The sequence below is a fragment of the Kwoniella shivajii genome, chromosome 1 (assembly GCF_035658355.1).
Source record: "Kwoniella shivajii chromosome 1, complete sequence".
Lineage (NCBI taxonomy): Eukaryota > Fungi > Basidiomycota > Tremellomycetes > Tremellales > Cryptococcaceae > Kwoniella > Kwoniella shivajii.
The window spans coordinates 157,515-179,055 of NC_085908.1; the positions used below are offsets into that span (position 1 = coordinate 157,515).

The 21,541-nt window shown below is 41.5% G+C and overlaps 8 protein-coding genes across 8 annotated transcripts; 5 read left to right on the forward strand and 3 right to left on the reverse strand.

Annotated features, from left to right (window-relative positions):
- Positions 1-22: 22 nt before the first annotated feature.
- IL334_000067 (uncharacterized protein) lies at positions 23-668 on the forward strand (the record flags this gene model as incomplete). Its single annotated transcript, XM_062931853.1, has 3 exons — positions 23-65; positions 172-332; positions 636-668. 3 exons carry the CDS (start codon positions 23-25, stop codon positions 666-668), a joined length of 237 nt encoding a protein of 78 aa, XP_062787904.1.
- Positions 669-1,091: 423 nt separating this feature from the next.
- IL334_000068 (uncharacterized protein) lies at positions 1,092-3,427 on the reverse strand (the record flags this gene model as incomplete). Its single annotated transcript, XM_062931854.1, has 7 exons — positions 1,092-1,249; positions 1,317-1,794; positions 1,868-2,088; positions 2,167-2,407; positions 2,509-2,740; positions 2,811-2,873; positions 2,961-3,427. The coding sequence occupies 7 exons, from the start codon at positions 3,425-3,427 to the stop codon at positions 1,092-1,094; spliced, it is 1,860 nt and encodes a 619-aa protein (XP_062787905.1).
- A 1,782-nt stretch (positions 3,428-5,209) lies between these two features.
- IL334_000069 (uncharacterized protein) lies at positions 5,210-9,956 on the forward strand (the record flags this gene model as incomplete). The annotated part of the gene is made up of 14 exons (XM_062931855.1): positions 5,210-5,983; positions 6,050-6,402; positions 6,505-6,845; positions 6,905-7,259; positions 7,345-7,564; positions 7,625-7,747; positions 7,807-8,256; positions 8,321-8,344; positions 8,399-8,488; positions 8,546-8,610; positions 8,668-8,742; positions 8,807-8,898; positions 8,954-9,755; positions 9,845-9,956. The coding sequence occupies 14 exons, from the start codon at positions 5,210-5,212 to the stop codon at positions 9,954-9,956; spliced, it is 3,876 nt and encodes a 1,291-aa protein (XP_062787906.1).
- A 491-nt stretch (positions 9,957-10,447) lies between these two features.
- Positions 10,448-11,115, forward strand: IL334_000070 (uncharacterized protein; the record flags this gene model as incomplete). Its single annotated transcript, XM_062931856.1, has 3 exons — positions 10,448-10,638; positions 10,802-10,883; positions 10,987-11,115. 3 exons carry the CDS (start codon positions 10,448-10,450, stop codon positions 11,113-11,115), a joined length of 402 nt encoding a protein of 133 aa, XP_062787907.1.
- Positions 11,116-11,769: 654 nt separating this feature from the next.
- IL334_000071 (uncharacterized protein) lies at positions 11,770-13,119 on the forward strand (the record flags this gene model as incomplete). Its single annotated transcript, XM_062931857.1, has 6 exons — positions 11,770-11,830; positions 11,950-12,047; positions 12,128-12,294; positions 12,460-12,638; positions 12,777-12,906; positions 13,005-13,119. The coding sequence occupies 6 exons, from the start codon at positions 11,770-11,772 to the stop codon at positions 13,117-13,119; spliced, it is 750 nt and encodes a 249-aa protein (XP_062787908.1).
- A 315-nt stretch (positions 13,120-13,434) lies between these two features.
- IL334_000072 (uncharacterized protein) lies at positions 13,435-15,730 on the reverse strand (the record flags this gene model as incomplete). The annotated part of the gene is made up of 7 exons (XM_062931858.1): positions 13,435-13,590; positions 13,687-13,782; positions 13,904-14,335; positions 14,427-14,932; positions 15,033-15,199; positions 15,279-15,347; positions 15,429-15,730. The coding sequence occupies 7 exons, from the start codon at positions 15,728-15,730 to the stop codon at positions 13,435-13,437; spliced, it is 1,728 nt and encodes a 575-aa protein (XP_062787909.1).
- Positions 15,731-16,111: 381 nt separating this feature from the next.
- On the reverse strand, positions 16,112-17,827 carry IL334_000073 (uncharacterized protein; the record flags this gene model as incomplete). Its single annotated transcript, XM_062931859.1, has 9 exons — positions 16,112-16,223; positions 16,276-16,391; positions 16,461-16,888; positions 16,944-16,997; positions 17,048-17,145; positions 17,202-17,333; positions 17,398-17,496; positions 17,563-17,661; positions 17,730-17,827. 9 exons carry the CDS (start codon positions 17,825-17,827, stop codon positions 16,112-16,114), a joined length of 1,236 nt encoding a protein of 411 aa, XP_062787910.1.
- Positions 17,828-18,279: 452 nt separating this feature from the next.
- Positions 18,280-21,206, forward strand: IL334_000074 (uncharacterized protein; the record flags this gene model as incomplete). The annotated part of the gene is made up of 9 exons (XM_062931860.1): positions 18,280-18,978; positions 19,052-19,160; positions 19,271-19,586; positions 19,650-19,776; positions 19,834-19,960; positions 20,054-20,350; positions 20,425-20,578; positions 20,638-20,678; positions 20,812-21,206. The coding sequence occupies 9 exons, from the start codon at positions 18,280-18,282 to the stop codon at positions 21,204-21,206; spliced, it is 2,265 nt and encodes a 754-aa protein (XP_062787911.1).
- Between the last annotated feature and the right edge of the window lie 335 nt (positions 21,207-21,541).

Here is a 21,541-nt window from a genome sequence, read left to right on the forward strand (position 1 = left end):
TCTACTTGATCTACAAGACACTATGCCAGCTGGTAACTTCAGATTCAAAGTACGTCCCAAGAAGGGTACGTATCGCACTTTGTTGTCGTCTCATTCACTTGTTCCTCCGAAGCTAATAGATCATTCCATTCCACCTGTCTTCCTTGCTTTTCTCGGTTCTAAATAATATAGACCAAATAATCGTACCTTGTTCAGTGGAGTTATCATCCCTCTTAGCATGTTTCGCGACTACTGGAGATCTGAGACATACGACAACATGTGCTGAATCAGCTAAAGCTCTACAAACCTGCATGAGTAGTAGACATGCTCAAGGTGGTAAAAGCAAGAGCTCAGTGAGTTTTTTTTCCACTTCTCATGTTCAGTATAACACAGGACAAAAAGAACTGGTCATCAACATCTGTAGGGAAGACTAGATCATTGCTAGATGGATTGGATGCAGATGACCAAGCAAATTCGGTGGTAATATCAAGATAATATGGATGTTCGCCTTGGAAAAAAGCGACTCATTTCCCTCATGATAGTCACCACCATCAGGATTGTCCACGACACCCTTGGCTGTCTTACCTCTTCTATTCTCAGGAATGGTAAATTCATTCCTGAGATCTCAAGCTGATCACATTGTTTTATTCGTTTAGATCAACCATCTTCTCGGAAAGATCAGACGATAGATTCTCGACAGATTACCTCAGTGGAGCGGATCAAGTCGAGATGAGACCGATTGAAAGATCGTATTTTTTGTATAGCGGGACTAACCACATATAATATACCCATGCACTTATACCTCTCTGCCTTTCCCTACAAATAAAGGCAAAACTGTGTTAACCTCTAATGCTGCAAATATCCCCTTGGAGCAAGCATCGAAGGTTAAAAATTCACTGAAGTCGAACCAGAATTGCTATCGTCGCAAGCTATTGGATCTCTTCGTACTGACAAAGACTATCTCTTCGAATCACACTACTCTATCATTATCCACGTTTATCTCATATATCTTTGCATAATTTGCGTATGGAAACAAACAGATCATGTAAAGTATCTATTCCGTTCTTATAGTTCCTCGTTCCTCTTTACCCCCTATATTTTCACGTCAAACATCATGCATTCTTAGCTCTGGCCATTACACCTTTCAATTCTTCAGCAGCTTTACAAAGGGCTTCGCCAAACTTAGCAGCGTCATTGTTCTTGGTGGTAATACACCAAGTGATTGAGTTATCCAAGATAGAATATGAGAGTCCATAACCATCTTCGACCACTGTGCAAATCAACCGGAATCAGTAAAATGCGTGTGAAATTCTCGTGTGTAGAGTAGATTTATTTACCTTCACCATAACCCCATCCGTCCAGGTAATTACTGCTCAATTGACTAGTAGATAATTCCCAATGACTAGATTTGAGTCCTTCTTTGTCCGTGAATACTTCAGGTACTTTTTCACCTTTTGTCGTATCAACTAGTTTCTTAAGACCAAACATATGTCTATCAACACCTTGACCATCAGCAGCCCAAGTTGAATATTGGATATGTCTTGAAACTGCTTTTCTGAATAAAGAATCTCTTTCTTTATCATTGGATGTGGACGATATCATTGAATCTACAAATGCTTTAGATTCGTTTGATGCTGCTCTAATTACTTCTGTTCGACCAAATTTGTATTTTCGTGTTTGGCATGACTCATATGTCACTCCTGGTCTACCGAACAGTCTTGTAAAAGCTAATTGTTTAACCATTTGGGCCCAAGCGTCAGGTGACACTTTATGTGTCTTGATCAATTCTTTACCGTATCCTTGGAAATGAACCATCTAATTTAGACATTTATTAGCTCGACATTTCACTCATGTATTCTACGTAAACGTCTTTCGAGGAATTACTCACCTTAAGATCTTGTAATTCCATTTCTTTACCAAATCCAGCTTGTGATTTCTTAACTATCTCCTTTAAATTCCCATCCAGCTCAAATTCCAATTCTTCGACTTTTGGCATTGGTTGTTTCGATCTTTCACTCTCAGGCAACTCCAAAGGTATCTTCCCAGCCTGCAAAGAAGCCAGCATAAATTCGTTTAATCTCAACGTTGGCGTACCATCAAGCATAGAATCTGTGCAACGGATTTCGCCATTAGCTACGAGACCTCCCTTTCATGGCGCCTAATTGGGCATATGATCAGGTCACTCACGTTCTCCGTTGAATCCCGTTTCACCATCAGAATCAACTATGATTTGGTGTTTGTCAAACCATCTGTTGAATCCTTTTCCTTGGGACGATCGATCATGTCCACCAGCCCACAATGACCATGCTCTAGAATCATCGTTTGAAGGTGCTGGTCCATCATCGAGACAAACAAGTAAGATTGCGGAATCAATAGTTTCAATAGCTGTTTTGTTGGAAGGTGAAAGTGAGATAAGGTGATCACGAGCCTGAACATGCACTGGAGTAAGTGTTTGATCACATCGTCAAAGCCATCGATGCTCCCTTCTATTCGATGGAAACACATCATCAAGATATCAACTGTACTCACATCAGTCCATACATCCCTGTTATCAGCAGTCAATATACCGACTCCACTTCCTTCTTTGCCATCCGCGATCTTCTTGACCTCTTTGAGAGCTTGTGATAATTCATCTTTGCCTCTGCCTTTTGTGTCCACCTTGAAATACCTGTTGTTTCGGAGTACCACTATGTGATGATGGTGCGCTCCGTGATTTGTAGGTAAATCAGCTGGTTTAGTTGGTGTTCGAACGGCATTGAATCTTGGTTACAAGTTAGTCCCGAAACATCCCTTCGACAGTAATCAGAATCAGGGAGTACACAATGACTCACAGATATTGGTATGAATTCATAGCTAATGGTTGACCTTTAACTTTTTCAGGTTCGAGTAATTCGCTAAATTAGAACAATGGTTTCCCCAAGTATCAGTTCCAATATTTCACCATATCACACACGAGAAGGACTGTCTGGAAATCCACTCACCTATCAACCAATTTCTTGAATTCTACAGTTGCTCTAATCAATTCTGCCGCTCTTTCCTCTTGACTTTTACCTTTTCCTCCTAGCCCTCTTTTATGTATATAGAAATAACTTACATCGGGTATGATTCTACCTCTGTAACCCATATAAGCAGTTTCATTCCACCATTCGCTCAACCATGACTCTTTCTCTTTTGAACGATCTTCCAATCTTTTTTGTAAGATTTTGGAAAAATCTGAATCAAGGAATGATCTGACATGGCTTTCATTTCGTTTGTAATCTGAAGCTGATAAGAGTGGTTGTAAAGTTTCTAAATATTTATGAAAAGTTGATGATAATGTCGGTACTGGTAAATGAGGTAAATTACTTTCAGAAGCATACAATGGTTTGTTACTTTTATTCTGGGTTTTGAGTTGATCACCAGTAGGTTTTGACGTGACCATACTTCGTTTAGGTATAGCTATTGGCATCGTGTATGACTATGTCAACCTGTCAGCGACTGTTCACACTTAAGCAGCCTAAGCATATTCCAAAACAATTCGAAGGAGACGACGCTCTATCACACTGGTTAATCGTCCCCTTCGAGGACGACTGCTGCTCACCTTTGAACTCGGTAAGATGGACGTGGACCGAGAGATTCGAGGTATCGTTGAAGGGCGAAGGACCATTTGAGTTAGGTATTGCGTTTGTTGATGGACTGTGATATTGGTCTCTGGAAGCAATGAATAGTGATTCTTGAGTGGCTGGTATGTTGATATGCTGTTAATATCGAGTTGTACATTCTCACTTTGTTCCAAACTGCATTGATTGTTGTAACAATATTATATGCAAACAATGTTTTGAACATCTCCAATCCCAATATTAGGGGGAAATACCACGCACGTCTCTTTTCCTAACCGGTTAATACATGTACATATGAATAACCGGGCACCTCAACCGATCATCGCCGAGTGTGTTATAATTGTCATTTGCCATTCACCGGTATTGATTTGCCCATGCAGAAATCATTGTCATCCATGTATATGAGAGAGAGAGAGAGAGAGAGGCATGATAGTGGTCCATCAATAACAAACTGAACACGAAGATGTTGACCGTGTCATTCGGAGATTCGCCTAGGGTAAAATTCCCTTTTGGCTCGTTTCATATTATTGTTTCTCCTTGATTCTGTTGCTGAGTCCTAGAAGGAGAATAAGACCAGATCACTTTCCCTCAATCTAATCGGATACTCGAGGAGTGTACATTTTATGGTCTCGTTTTACCGAGGAAAATTGCGGATTTCCACTACTCTGTAGCATCTATCGAAGCGGATCCTTGAATTTCTTGGAAAACGCGGGGTATCACTGTGGGGTTTACATCCGCACATGGTGACAGGAAATTCACTCGATACACAGCCTTTTTGAATAACATATTATTAACATATGAAACTCATTTCCCATTCAAAATTCACAAATAAAGTTATTATACACTCGGTATCCTTTTTTGTCTCCCTAACCCATTCAGAATCACAGAAATGAAGGAGGAGAAGTTGTCATGCAGGGTCATATCAGTGGTTACCACTACTACTGTATTCCTATTGCCAGCAGGATAAGACGGTCTTTCATCGGGCACCTTTGTACAATACTAATCATCTTTTTAACACTACTGTTTTACTTTTCAGCATAGGTGATGATTGCGACCATTGCCTCCCCGCACGGACCCACACGCACACACCACGATTCAAAGGGTCATTAGATATAGAAACAGAGAATAAAGGAAGGGGAAAAGTAGAGAAAAAAGAAAAGGAAAATCATACACAGCATATATAATATATACATAATATATATTCACAATTCAACCAATACTTTGTCTCAATCTATCAATCTATCAATCAATCTATCAATCAGTCACATCATAGTAAGCACTCATCAGTAACTCATCTTCCTTCGTTCACAGCAGAATTACCAGATGACAGCTCATCATATCACATCGATCGCAACATAGCTGACTTGAAGTCAAGTTACCATAGAGATCCTTAAGCATATTCCACTTTGAACCAGTAACGACTTGCCGCTTTTACCTTCCTCATTCTCACGCATACATCACCTATTTCCCAACCTGTCTCACTTGTCAACATCCTTACAATAGCCAGACTTCACGATCTAACGCAACGAATCATTTCGATTATCAACAGCTCCCCATTTGTCCTCAGGATATAAGGATACACACTGAGGACAAACCAACAATCATCAACACCTTCACCGTTCACTCACACCATGTCACATCGACCAACTGGATCGGGCGAGTTCAGATCATCACCACCTAATCATCGATATTCACATTTAGAAGAGAATCGATCTTTACCAGTGCATGCACCAGCACATGTATCCCCTGATCGTCATGATTATGATACCGATGAAACCTCTGTACCATTACGAGAAGCTATTTCACCTCTACCATCTCCATCTCCATACCCTAATCGTGACCAGTATCCTCATCAAAACGAGTATTCACATCCACACCAATATCAACAGCAGCCTTATCCGCCACCTCCACCTGGACCAGGACATAATGTAGGATATGAGGACTCACCTGATCCAAATGCTTCTACCGTATGGTCAGCATATGACAAGATCGATCCGGACAATTATTCAACTCCATATGATACTAAATCGAAATCTTATGATATAGAGGAAGATGGTATGATAGTCAAAGAGAAAAAAAAGAAAATACAATCAACAGAGATCATAGCAACCACCAGTGCTAGAAGATGGTGGATCAGGATAACATGGATGTTGACTTTTTGGGTACCAAGTTTCTTGTTAATACATGTGGGTAAGCTGAAAAGACAAGATGTTAGAATGGCATGGAGAGAAAAACTGGCTATCTTCATAATGATTATCTTTTCTTGTGGAGTCGTCCTGTTTTATATCATCGTTTTCGGAAAGATATTATGTCCGAACAGTGACAAAGCTTGGAATACAAGTGAATTAGCAACTCATCAAGGTGAAGATGATTACATGTCTGCTATAGCTGGCAAAGTTTACGATGTGAGTGTCATTGGGTGATCAAAGTCGCTCCTCTGATCAGCTAATTGTTCTTTATACATTGCTCAGTTCACGAAGTTCTATAAAGGGCAACATTCCGATTTCTCCTCTTACACTACATCAGCCGATGTCATGCTGGAATTCGCAGGTCAGGATCTAACCGATTATTTTCCACCACCTATGACAGTCGCTTGTCCTGGACTAGTGACTAACGAAGATCTAACTTTAATGAGAGCAAATTTCACTCCGATCGTAGCTTACGCCGTACACACTAGTGGAAAACTACAAACTATAACGGGAACAAAGTTGGACGATGACGATTGGTATACGAATAGACTAATACCTGATCTCAAACAATATTATAAGGGGAGTTACGTCTTTGACAAGGCCACCGTGGAGAGTGGAGCAAGCTCTGATTCCAAGTGAGTGATCACGATTTTATATAGATATCCCATTTGCTGGTCGAATAAAACCCTTGATATCGTCCACGGTAAGGAGGGGGCTAATTCGAATGTTTTCTTAAGACAATGGGCAATTTACAACAAGAAAGTGTACGACTTATCCGATTATCTATATACGGAGCAGTATTACTCCTCTTCAAGTGGAACCGGTTTACCTAATTATTCGTTTCTGAACGAGGATATATCTGGTTTGTTCCAATCGTCCGCAGGACAGGATATCACCAAGTCGATGAAAGAGATTTTAGCTAAAATGTCAACGGAAGACGCTGCCAGCAATCTCAACTGTCTTGATCAAGCTTTCTATGTTGGTCAATTAGATTTCAGGAAAGAAGCAAAATGTCTTGTCCAGAACTACATACTGCTCGCTTTTAGTATAATCATTATGGCTACCATAGCTGCCAAATGTACGTGCCCTCTTTTCTGTCGTGATCATGTGCTGGCAGCTGATGAGATCGGTCTTCAGTTTTGGCTGCACTACAATTAGGCTCAAAAAGACAACCTGAATTATTGGACAAATTCGTTATCTGCCAAGTACCTTGTTACACTGAAGGAGAAGAATCATTGAAAAAAACTATCGATTCATTGGCAGCTTTGAAATATGACGATAAGAGGAAACTGATTTTTATCATCTGCGATGGTAATATTATTGGTTCAGGTAATAATCGACCTACACCAAGAATTGTCCTAGACTTATTGGGTGTTGATCCGAAACATGATCCAGAGCCACTGCTCTTCAAATCTATCGGTGAAGGTAGTAAGCAACTGAATTATGGAAAAATCTATAGTGGTCTATACGAATTCGAAGGTCATGTGGTACCGTGAGTTGTGCAAAACAGCATAAAACATAGCCTTGATGATACTATACACCCTGACGACATGGCTGATCCGCCATATCGAACGTAGATATGTGGTAGTCATCAAAGTCGGCAAACCATCTGAAACCTCTAAACCAGGTAATAGAGGTAAAAGAGATTCACAGGTACTCCTCATGCAGTACCTCAACAGAGTCCACTTTGAGGCACCAATGTCGCCTTTGGAATTGGAGATCTACCATCAAATGAGAAACGTTATTGGGATAGATCCTGCGTTCTACGAGTACATCTTCCAGGTTGATGCCGACACTGTAAGCCATAAGCTGAGTGGCAGTGACTGTTTTTGATCGCTCATTATCTCCCCAATATAGACTGTTACCCCGGACTCCCTTAATCGACTCATTTCTTGCACGTCGGACGACCAAAAGATCATCGGTATATGCGGAGAGACCAAAGTGGCTAATGAAAAAGAGTCTTTGACTACGATGATTCAGGTGAGCGATCTCCCTTCCGTCTGTCACCATCAGATGATCAAGCTGAAGTTCTGATTTAGGTCTACGAGTACTATATCTCACATCACTTGACTAAAGCTTTTGAATCTCTATTCGGTTCAGTGACATGTCTACCGGGATGTTTCTCAGTATATCGGATCCGAACAGCAGATAAAGGCCGTCCAGTAATCATATCATCTATCGTTATTGACGAGTACGCTGAACCGAATGTCGACACATTGCACAAGAAGAACCTTTTCTCTTTAGGTGAAGATCGATATCTTACCACATTAATGATGAAACATTTCCCAACTATGAAAATGAAATTCACTCCAGATGCTGTAGCTCATACAGTCGCACCATCAAGGTGGAATGTCTTATTGTCACAACGAAGAAGATGGATCAATTCGACTATACACAATTTGGTGGAATTATTGTTTCTACCTGAAATGTGTGGATTCTGCTTATTCAGTATGAGATGGATCGTATTCTTAGATTTACTAGGTACTATCGTGAGTTTCTTGTTGATCGTTCAGATTTTCCTATATATCAGGGACTGACAGCTTGGCCATACAGATCCTCCCTGCTACATGTGTTTATGTAAGTGATAATGATCAGACAGAAATCCAAGTGATACTGATTATATCATCCTAGCTCGTCTACCTGGTCGTCGTCGTATCGACTCATAAAGCTGCTGTACCTGTCATCTCGCTAGCGATGATTGGCGCTGTCTACGGTCTTCAGGTGAGTTCCAGGATGACTACCAGGATGATCTATCTAAAGCTGACTTACGCTATCCAGGCATTGATTTTTATCATTAAAAGGGAGTTCATGTTGGTGGGATGGATGATAGTCTACATTCTTGCGTGAGCCTCAGCTTTCGTCCCTGACTGATGAGCTTGTGCTGACTTGTGGGATCGCAGATTCCCGGTCTATTCTGTATTCCTACCTATGTATTCGTTCTGGTCCATGGACGATTTCAGCTGGGGTAATACTCGGTAAGCTGGTTCTTATGGTACAGACCCATAGACCGCAGCTGACATGTACATTCTCTTCACACAGTAAGGTGGTCGGTGAAGGTAATCAAAAGACAGTCGTTTACGAAGATGACGAGCCGTTCAATGAGGGTATGATCCCGTACAGGACGTTCAAAGGTGAGTGGTTGAACATACTGAGTTCACGGATCCAGTTCTTATGCTATTGCTGTAGAATACGAGGCCAACGCGTGGGAGACTGCTTCTCTCCATTCGGAAAAATCAAGAGGAACAACTCAAACATCGGTATCAAGGAACCTTCACCCATATCCTATCTCCAACCGAGCGCCATCGTTCCATTCTTCAACATCTGAATTGCCTCCAGGAGCGGATTACTGGCGAAATTCCTCACCATTGGGTCCTCAACATTCTTCCCGAAATTTACGTCATGCAGATTCCAATCCTTCTTTAAGAGGTGGATTCAATCCCCGAGGCAGAGTCCAGTCCATGGCGGGAATGTCGATGTGGGGTGCTGGATCAAACTACGATGGCAACCAAGGTCAAGGTATAAATCCTATGATGACTGGAAACGGAGGTTTCATGGATAATATGTCAAATAGAGGAAGTGGATTCTATCCTCCTCCTATGCCTCAACAACAGCCATTCAACCATGGCTCACCGATGATGAATCCGATGATGATGGGAATGGGAATGGGTTTACCTGGACACATGTCACCCATGTCAATGATGTCACCTCATCCACCCAATATGAATGTGATGGGTATGGGAGCACCTAGAAATACAATAATGACAAATCTGAATGGAGCAGGTGGTGGTGGAGGGATGAACCAATCTAGGATGTCGTCTTACTCATTAGCAACTACGGCCAATCCATTATACGGTGGACCAGTTGGAGGAGGAAGTGAAAAGGATCAATCTTTGGCAGGCTTGTCAATTGATCAAAGGGATGAGATCGAAGATTCCGATGTGTTGGATAAATTGAAAGGTTGGTTAGGTAAACAAGATCTAATGAATGTGTGAGTGGACTTTAGCTTAAATCCATCTGCATCTCCTTTCGTGCTGCAATGTCTGTAAGTGATCCTGCATGCTAATTCCTTGCACGTAGAACGAAAAGACAAACTCGAGAAGCGATTTATACATTATTCCCGAATGCTAATCTACAGTCAAGAGCAGGATGGTTGAACGAGAATATAGATAAGATATTGAGTGAATCATAATATATGATACCTCTCACTTGTACTCCAAGAGTATACAGAATCAAGTTGGTTGGCACTATTCTGTCCATTGAACTACATCAATCACGTCGTTATCATCACCATATCCTATCCCTTGAGCATTTCCTTTCTTCCTCACCAGATATTTCTGGTAAAGATATTCAATCACATAAATGGTGTGACCAGCATTTCCCGTTTTCGAAGATACGGTCGTAGTGTGGTACATGTATATATTGGACAATGCATTATCCCCTTGGTATCCGCATCAATCGACAACATTTAACACGACATGTAGACCTAAGCGTGAGTAATAATTAATATAGGCGATCACAACAATCTCGGTAACAATATGACGCCATTCATCGGCTAATTCCACACTGTTGCGAGTATTTCTGTCCCATGAACTAGTCGAGTAGCTGTAACTTACAGAAATGACAGAATACAATCAGTCTTAAGATTTCTGTATTCTGCATATCCACTTTTTAATCATCATCATGTCATCGCCGTCTGCGAAGAGTAAGATCGAGATCTACCTAGAAGAAAAACGGAAGAACGTCCTTCGTCTAGATCCGAAAGAAGCTTTTGAGCAAGTAGGTAAGAAAGATGGAGCAATTATGATCGATACTAGACCTTGCTCATTTCGGGAAAAGGAAGGAAGTATACCTGGAGCTATCATAATTGAGCGGTGAGTGGAGTCGATTGAGATTTTTGATTGGATCTGAGAGATCTCGGAGATACACATTGGCTTGAAATTAAGGTAACCTTTAATAAGGAGTATCACAATGTGGACTCAGGTATTTTGCTTAGTTCTTAATTCGTGACTTTTTGACAAATGTGATGTCCAATAGGAACGTATTAGAATGGAGATTAGATCCAACTTCGCCTGATAATATACCTGAAGCTAAACAAGCTAATTTCAAACCCATTATAGTGAGTCACTATGATATACTCACAGGGTCCATTTCATATGCTATGAAAGCCTACCGTTTGACGTCCGTCAGTGCTGATGTGGTTGATGCGATCAAATGGATAGGTATGTAATGAAGGATACGCATCATCACTTGCCGCATCGTCATTGATCGAAATAGGAATCAAAACCGCTACTGATCTAAAAGGTGGTTTTATAGCTTGGAAAAATCAAGGATACCCAGTTGATCCTTAGATTGGATTATCACCATGGCTGCGATAACAAATTACCGGTAACATGGTCAGGCAGGAAAGGCCAGTGCGATACTCATACAGCGTGGAACCTCCAGTGTGATCATTGTTATTCTGTACTCTGGCTGAGCTGTTTTCTGAACATCGACTGGTGCTTTAAGCCGACCATAGACATGCTTGCTTCACTTTGCACCGCGAATTTTCATTCAGCATTGTAGGAGTACCAGGTGTAGCTCGGGGAAAATTCGACATGCATACCGTCACAAAGTCCTAGCATATGGCCTGCTCACGCGAATGTGCTGTTGATTACTATTAGATTTGATACGAATGGCTTGGAGTCTAGTCGACTGGTTGATCATCCCTTTCGCAAAACCTTTGATCGACCTCCCCTCGAAACGATGAATTGCTGTATAAACGCAATGCTTCCTTTCATTGATCATCGGCGAGATTGACTAATACGCTAATCGATCCTTTTGACATTCGTCCTTTCATCTGGTGACTGTTTCATCTGTAGATATCGACTGCGTGTTTCACAATCTCACAATGAGTCGCCTTTTCTCAAATCTTACGCTACCGTCTTGTTCGCACCTTGGTAAATATAACGACAATAGTACGATACTCGACTGATAACTTGTAAACAATATTTCGACTTGTAGAAATGGTCTTATCGTTCATTGATCTCCTGAAAGGTTTGCTGCTTTCGGCGAGTCTGATCACAGGTGCGTCAAATAATACTGCAAACATTAACCTTATTTGTGAAATTGAGAAAGGGGTTATCTTGACAAATAGCGAGTGATTCAAGCGAGGGACGTCTGCTAATAAGCTTTTCCTACGCCAGCGACCGAAGCGAATGAACAGAAAAGAGATTCTGGACGTCAATTTTGGAATGAGAATCCGAGTTGTGATGATTTGAGAGTTACAGGAAGTACATGGCTCGTAAGTCCAATCCCATCCGATTCAACTTTGTATAAAAGTGGGAAGAAACGTTGATTGTCTTGGTTACTTCTGTACTGTAGCATGTGACAGCTTGCGCATTACTTAATTCTGGATATGATGTAAAGAAGAATTATCACTTTCAGGGTGATTATAAAGCTGTCTCAGTGGCTGAAGCTACTGTTTATAAAAAAGATCGCAGTGAATATTCCTTGAGCACAGTTTGGCCAGATAGTGGAAACGATAATTGGTATGTCTATATCTTCACACAAATTTGAGAGTGTTCATATCTCAGAAGCCGTGAGGATTTGTATACGAGTACTGTACTATCATCATCTAACTCTCAACTTGTGCTGACACCATGAGCTAACTGACATGCGTCACTTATCACCACTGCTCTCTCTCTCGTTATTAGGTGGTTCGAGTCGACCAGAAACGCAATTGCCACTCACCCTGAAGCGGTCGATGAAGGATGGGTCAAAGATGGCGTCATCCAAACTGATAATCATACTAACGCAGATGCAACATCTGGTTTGTGGGCTTTGACAGGACTAGATACTGAATTAGAAGTTGAACTCGATGATGATAAATTAGGTTCGTCAAAGTTTTCCCAATTTCTCTTTTTCTCTTTGAGCCTGTACACTCGTATCATATCATATGATATTACGTTGAATGATAACTAGTGATACAAAGATCAGGATCAAAATGCTAATGGACCTGTTCATTGATCAGAGGAATGGTTCGATAAAGCGACCAAAACTCCCATTATACTCAAAGCCAAAGATTTACCCGAAATGGAACACTTGACTCGAAATCATTTTTATGCTGTAAAAGATCAAGTCAAAGACAAAGGTATCAAAAAGTGAGCATCACAATATCACTTTTACACAACTCGTACTCAAGGTCATGTACTTTCGCTGAAATATGATATCTGATAATCCTACTATCGCGGGACAATAGGGTAACACTTTATGATCTGGATAAAGAGAAAGGTCATACGATGAGAATAATCACAAGACGTCTTGATCCAAGTCTAGCACAAGTTGGTCATTTGAAAGATTGGAAAGAATTCTGATATGAATCTTGATCCTTTATGGAGACCTTCAAGTGGTTCGTAATACAATCTGTGTCACAAGTACGGGGTTTAATATTTGATTACTCCTTGATACAGATCGTGAAATGTATATATACTCATACATGTTCTGTGTAATGCTAAATGCTGATATTGTACGTACAAACCTTTCTTCTGTGATGTTTTTTCAGGCCCCAACCCCCTGTCTCGACATTTCGACTTCTATGGCCTTTTCCACTGACTGAATTGTGACTTTCCTTTTTGCCTTCTTCCAAACACTGCCTGGATGTCACCTTGTTGTTATTTTGACTGAAGCAATTACACTTTCCACTTTCTACCTAGAATGACTACACCGACAGCTCCTACCGCACAACTGACAGCACATATTATGAAAGTGAGCTTGAAACATTGTGGACCGTAACATTGTTCTGCAGAATTGCCATTTTCTGGTACGGATAGTAACGCATACAAGTACTGTTGATGATTTGAAATAGGTCAGCACAAGGCATCGATCGGTTTGCACTTTGAACATGAAAGAGAAGGGGAAACTGGCAGAGAATGATAACGTACAGAGTATACAATAGCTCCTAATGCAGCGAAATAAGATATCATACCCCATGCTAAACCGAAATTTGTTGGGCCATAGTGATGTGATACGATTGCGGGCTATCATGTTGAATGGCAATCGTTAGCATGTTCTGATGCGGTAGATATCGATCCGGATTGTTGGTGGTGATTGAAACCTCATTGACATGTCGAAATATCGAACTTCAGCGATTCAACTCACGACAAGTGTAAATATGGCACCATACATAGCTCCTGATCCTGCACTTAGAACACTCAATGGAGCACCTGTATCCACTAAGAATCCAGCTGAGAAAGCATATATCGAGCCCAGTACCAGTGCGGTCAAAGACGCGAAAACCGATCTACTTAATCTTACAGGTCGTTTCCGGATGAAAAGATGTATTGGGGCCGTTGGATCTGCTTTATGTGCTGGATTGATGATTGTTTTCAAGGGGGGTGCTAAATAATCTGCTAATACACCAGTGACTAATCTTGATATTGTAGAAGCTAATGACAATAAGAAAACATGTTTGTTCCTTATTGCTAATGGATCAGAATCGACTCTGAACATCAATAAGGATGAATATGTTGTTGTTGTGGGCGGTAAGAGGGTCGTTATTATTGATCCTATCGAAGCTATGATCATTTCTCCCTATTGAATGGAGAAAATGGATTAGCGGAGCTAGAATGACCTCTGAATGACAGCATTCACACGGGAGGAGTTTAGACAAACGTGCACTCACAGGACCTATGATTAAAGCAAGTAATAAACCGAATATCCAGAAACCTTGATAATCTTTAACTAAGTCTTTAGCTGTCCAAATATCTTTTCCTTGTTCCATAGCTTCTATTTCTTCCCATGCAGCTTCTATACCTCCTATCAACATAGGAGTTCTTTCATCTAATCTCAACAATTGACCTATACTCTCGCTCATTTCTCCCATGTCCCCGTCTCCACCCAGTTCTGAACTGTCAATATCATCTTCATCTTGTTGTCCTTCTGGTAGCCTTATTTCTCCGAATAATTCAGGCTGAGGAATGACTTTCATAAATAATGATCCGAATATGTTGATACAAGGCGATAATATCCCTAAGAAGAATAGGAATCTCGCAGGATCAAGATCTGTCGTGCCCTTTGCTTGAAATATAGGTAAAGAGGAGAAAGAAGATAAGACCAACGCTGATAAACCGACCAGAGATAAAGGTAATGATAATGCGAGAGTTGGATGTGAGGGGAATGAGAGGGATGCTAGATTGAGTGATGAAATTGCATTAGCGTGAGACACAACTTCATGAGAGGAGATACTCTTCAACCGTTCAAGATAAACAGTCACATTCGAGTCACTTACCACATGTCAAACAGGCGAAATATGATCCAATAGTAGCTGCTCCTACCAAAAAATAAGCTACTGTAAGATATAGATGGACGTATGGCGTCTCTGCTGTAGCGTTTCGTAAAATCGCAGAGAATGATTGATAGCCTATCAGACCAAAGAAGACTGATACAAGAGATCCACTTTAGATATGAGGGCATTAGCCAGATACGATTGAAGGTGATAGGACAAAGGGGGAAAGCAATAAAACGTAAAACATACATTCTCGGACCGTATTTGTCTGTCAAAGCACCTAGAGGAGCAGCACAAAGATATACACCTAGTATACCGCTGCCAAATTTAATAGAAGATTAGAAAGTCATCAGTATCCTTCGCACCACTAGTTTGTCAATATGAGGAAAACGAACTCACCCAACAACAATCGTCTGAGCTTGTGTACCATCCAATTCTAATGATTTAGCAACTACAGGGCCATAAGTACCCCAACACAAAACACCATTTGACTGAAGTGCACTTATTCCTATACTGAAACACGTTACAGCTATTTGAAAGGGTCGAGGTAAATCCAATGTTAAGATTTGAGCTTTGAGTGATCGCTTGGAACGTAGTATAGCTGGAATATCAGGTGGTTCAAGTGGTGTCATTGGTGGAGGTGGTTGAGGTTCATTCATATAATGAGTAGTAGAAGGATGTGATGGTGGTGAAGATGGCATTATCAAGTGTGATGATTATGATGATGATGATGCTGTTCAACGATTCCTGGATATATCACCAAAAGCAGAACTGAAAGAGGAGATGCAATTAGGATGGAAGGGAAGATAAGATGAATTGCTGGAGTAAGTTACCAATGGTGATCGATTTAGTACAGATTGTTTGGTCACGTAACCGATTTAGCCGCAATCGTGGAGAAGAGATAAGTTAGGGGATATTTCAGATAACTTAACGCGCATTGGCTATTGACCGCATGGGTCATCAGGAGTCTTCGCTGGATAGTTGGGGCTGATAACGAATAGCATGCTTCACATAACATTCTAATCTACGATCAACGATGTACTGGCTACTCGGACACTACCCTCGACCTTACTCGAGCAGGGTTAACATCTCTCCAGGATCACCGCTATACCTTGACCACCTCCAATACAAGCTGCTCCTAAAGCCCACTGCTTATTGAGTCGATGAAGGTTGTGAGTAAGATTAGCCAATATCCTATACGTTCTCATGTCAGCATACCATCTCCGCTTGGAAAGCATGCACTGACCTCGCTCCACTAGCACCTAAAGGATGACCCAGTGCTATAGCTCCACCAAACATATTACTCTTCTCCATAGGTAATTCCAATTCTCTTTGAACAGCTAACCATTGAGCTGCAAATGCCTACTCCAGTATACCGTATCAGCTATACTATCCTCAATGCGTATTTTCTAGCTGGATATCTTCACGAACCTCGTTGACTTCGATTATATCCATATCTTGAACTGTTTTACCAATTTTCTCTAAAGCTCTTCTAACAGCTACTACGGGTCCAATACCCATTATCTCAGGTTCGCATGCACTCCAACTATAAGAAGCTATTCTAGCTAAAGGTTTCACTCCGTATGTCTGAAGTGATGATTCAGACATGACGATATTGGCAGCTGCACCATCACAAATACCTGATGCGTTTCCAGCTGTTACTACTCCTGTATTCTTTTCGAACACCGATGGAAGTTTTTTGAGAGATGCAATTGATGCTTGTGGTCTTGGATGTTCATCTGCTTCTAGCGTTTGAGGGACTCCTTTCACGGGTTTGAGAGAGATTGGTATGAGCTCAGAAGTGAAGGCTCCTGCTGCAAGTCCCTCCCCGTATCGTTGTTGCGATTGCAAGGCGTATGCTAAGGGGATATTAGCTGGTCTTATGCACGTTCGGAAAGACCAATTCGAGCTTACCGTCACATTCATCTCTCGTTATACCATACTTCTTAGCAAGGTTCTCAGCGGTCACTGGGCATATAATCAGCTTGATTCCATAAATAAGATAGTAGACGACTAACCTCCCATTGGAGTCTTAGCACCACCTGGATTTTGATCAATCAAAGCAGCCGCCAGGGAATCTTCCAGCTTCAGATCCACTCCGTATCTCGTTCCATATCTATACTTCCTATCAGCCGGCTCATCGACGCAGTCTTCATCATGGATCAAGCTTACCGCGAAAGTCCAGACATGGTATAAGGACTCATACTCATCGCTTCTGCTCCTCCAGTCAAACAGACATCTGCTTCTCCTAAAGAGATATGCTGGGCAGCAGCGATGGCAGATTGGAAACCTGATCCACACAATCTATGCGATACATCCGGGTTAGAGCTGTCTTTGGAGAGATCTCTTAGTTGGCTCTTCAACCCACCTATTCAACGTCAAAGCTGGAACAGTCGGTTTCAAGCCCGATAGATGACCAACGTGCCTTGCGAGGTATGGTGTCGAATTATCAGACTGAGAAACGTTGCTTATTAAAACGTACAGATATTAGCTCGACACGTCTTCGGCGAAGTAGAAGTAACCAGGAGCTCACCCGAAGAACACTTGATCGACTTCTACTTCAGCAGGTAATTCAGCCAAAGCAGCTTTACCCGCTATTCCTCCCAATTCAGAAGCTTTGAGTTCCTTGAGTCTAGAGGACGACACGTAAGTATCCCACCGCATCTCTCAATGTCGGATCACGTCAGGTCAGAAACTCACTTTCCACCATAAGCGCCGAATGGAGTTCGTTTGGAAGAGACGATAAACGATTCCACTCTGGGAATATGAGAAGCGAAAAGATGGGAAGATGATTTCATGGTAGTCAGACGCTGTAGATTGAGGAAGTCTTGTAGGTTAGGAGTACAGTAGATGCTGTGATTATGATGATCAGGAGCGTAGGAGAAAACTAATGGCTGGATCAGAATGTTGTCTATTGGTGTTCTTGTTGCATATGAACTGAATTATTCAAAGGAGACAGAGAGAAACGAAGAGATGGTACCGGTTATCTCACCAAGCAATCACAACCGGTGTATCATGAACTTATTCATGTTGCCCCTTTTAGAGTCGGCTGAATGTGGCATTTCCCTTCAGAGTGGAGGCTTTTGGGAAGTGGAGGTTTCACATTCTTTTACCTCGGGAATCGGTTTATGCCGGTAGAAGGCTGTCGAGATATCAACTGCTGAGATGCCATCTTATCGATCTCCATTTGTGATAGATCTGCTTCATATAGAATACCAACATCAGTCACTTTCGATAGTCCATCATCAACATGAGCGACGATCTACACGCCGACTTGGAAGAGTTCTATGATACGGTAGGAGGAGATGAAGATCAATGGGAAGACGAAGATGACGATCCTGATCAAGCTGGAGGAGGACCTTATCGAGTAATGATCGATCCTGATGATTTCTTCGGAGATGAAGACGATGATGATTACATATTCGAGGATGACATTGGAGAGAATTACGACGATGACGATGATGATGAAGAGGATGACGAAGATTACGAACAAGGTGAATCGGATGAAGACATGGGTAATGCGACTTTGATAGGAGAAGGAGGACAAGGTGATGATGGAAGTTCAGAAGCTTTCATAACGCTTCGAAATTTAATTTATCAATCAAATGCAAATGCAACCGCGAACGAAGATGGTAACGAGGGAGATGATATTGATTTAGATGGTACTTCATTATTGCAAAGAATATTAGCAGGGGGTGGAGGTGTAACTACTTCAGGTAGAAATAGTCAAGCTATCTTAAGAAGATTAGCAAATGAGAACAATCGAACTAGGAGAGGAAAGGATGCATGGTATAAGAAACAAATAGAACCTGATCCAAAAGGAATGGAACTATTGAAATCTGGTGAATTCGGTAGAATTGGTCAATGGAATTGTAATTCACCTGCAGGTAAAAAAAGACCTAGAGGAAATGAAAGATGGATGAAAGCCTGGACAGGACCAAAGATCACCGTACGTTCTATCTTATCACACCAAGGACTGGTCTCCCTGCAGCGTCATGCTGATATCCACGGACAAATCTTAGTCTGCACATGCAAGAGCGATGGTACCTAATACACCAGGAACGATCGTTGCTACTTATCCTTCAGTACCATACGTAGGTCAATTCGCAAGAGAAGATTATTCTTTATTCTGTGAGTATCACTTTCCTTGAACAGAAATTATATTTGAACAACCCTGACTTATTCTGATTATCCAATCTCATCTGATACCGGACAACGTTATAATCGATATTTACCTGCAGATACCGCAACCCAATATTTCACCTTACATCTATACTCGATGAACAGATCTAAGAAGACGATACCTAATAAACGAACGAGATCAAAATCGCAACAACCTGTTTTATCACCTGTACCATCTGCAGCTGCAGAGGAAGAGGAAAATGAAGATGATTACGAAACTGAGGACGATGATGATGAAGATCAATTTCAAGGTTGGGCACGAAATCGTGGAGGAATGCTCACAGAAGATACCTCCTTAAAACGGATTAAAAGGGTTCAAGGTGTTGAAGGCTCTTGGACTGTAACCGATTGTGATGCGGATAAAAAAGGTGAAAAGTATGACTTGAATCTCATTGATCGTATCTCAACAAAACCTTTTGCTAATATTGATCTTCATAGAATGATATACTCCTCAATCACGCCTTATGTGCATATGCTGTACACAGCTGAAACAGATCAGGAGCATACTGAACTCAATTTCTCAGCTGGTGGAAGGGATAGTATGTGGGGATACGATCGGTTCGGAGTGAGTACTGCGATGTGGCATCATGTATAATCATAAGCTAAACGCTATCTCCTTTAGATCTGGAGTATCAGGTTCTCTGCAGATGGCAAAGAAGTCGTAGCTGGAGCAAGTGGTGGTAGGATCATGGTCTACGATATCGAGGCTGAAAGGAGATCTTTAGCTGTACAAGGTCATGCGGATGATGGTGAGTTCAGACGTACACCTCTTCACTGACATCATCGTCTAGATGATAATAATCTCCACAAAAGCTAACGCATCTTCTTCTTTCACAATACAGTCAATGCGGTATCATTCGCCGATGAGTCGTCTACCAATATTCTGGTTTCAGGATCCGATGATGGATATGTTAAAGTATGGGATAGAAGATCGCTGTCTTCATCGACACCTTCAGGTATCCTGGTCGGTGCGACAGAAGGTATAACTTATACTTCACCAAAAGGTGATGGTCGATATATCGTGGTCAATTCAAAAGATCAAGCTGCAAGATTGTACGATCTAAGGAAAATGGCAAATGCAAACGATTTTGAGACTGAACCTGATGCTGTGGCTAAATATGGTCAACCAAGATTTGATTGTGAGTGGAAATTTATATGTTTTGCTCGTTGATCGCACTGTGTGTAAGAGACTGAGTCCAATTTGCTTCGACAGATCGATCAATGGACTATCCTCGACCAAATAGGTTGGCTCATCCTAAAGATTGCTCAATCATGACATACAGAGGTCACTCAGTGTTGAATACCTTGATAAGGTGTCATTTCAGTCCTAGAGAATCGACAGGTCAAAGTTATATCTACTCTGGAAGGTGAGATCCACTTCAACTACTTGAGCAAGGGAAGTGGTAACTGATGAAACAATCATCAGTGCCGATGGATTGATACATATCTGGTCACTTGACGGAAGAGGTGAGTTGACAAGATACATGCCAAATCGGGAGAAGTTCAACTAACACTTTCCTTTGCTACAGTTGTACAAGGTATCTATCTCTGCTTATTTGATTTGGCATAGGGAATCATACTGATTTCTATCACCGTGTAGTTCTTAATCGAGCTGAAAGTTTACCTCTGCGAAATAACGGACAATATACCGACCCCTCTTCGTACGACCCAGCCTCTGCCACATCAGGTAGAAACACTGGTAACGACTTCCGTGCATATGGAGGTGGAAAAACCGTTCGAGACGTGGCTTGGCATGGGTATGAACCTACTCTGATGTCGACATGTTGGGAATCCAATGGACATTTCAGAAAAGGTGGTAATGTAGCCAAACACGAATGGAAAGGATTAAATAAAGGGGGATTGAACAGATTAGAAGATTGGGTAGAAAAGAAACGATCTGAAAACTCGGCAGCAGAGACTGAAAGTGGTTGGCTGGGAAATAGTAGTAGGATGCCAGGTGGTCTATCAAGCTCATTGGCCGATTGGAACATGTGATGATGCCACTAGAGGAAGTTGAGATCACATGTCCTGAGAACTAGAAATGCTGTCGAGTGATGAAGCATCGTTCGATGAGAGTGCAGTCAAATTTGGCATAGTATCCAATTACAGATATGGAAACGAGTATTCAGGTAGCATCAACTTGTATGTAATGTTATACCTTTTGTAGCCAGTTTTTAAACATGTTGTTCGATGATTCGCCAATGCTGCCAAGATTCAAGAATGGTTTTAACACATGAAACGTCCATTGAAGATGCACATCGGACGTGGGAAAGGGTCAACAATCAAAAAGGGAGGGGAAGGTCTTTTACCCTAACAACAATCAGCATCAT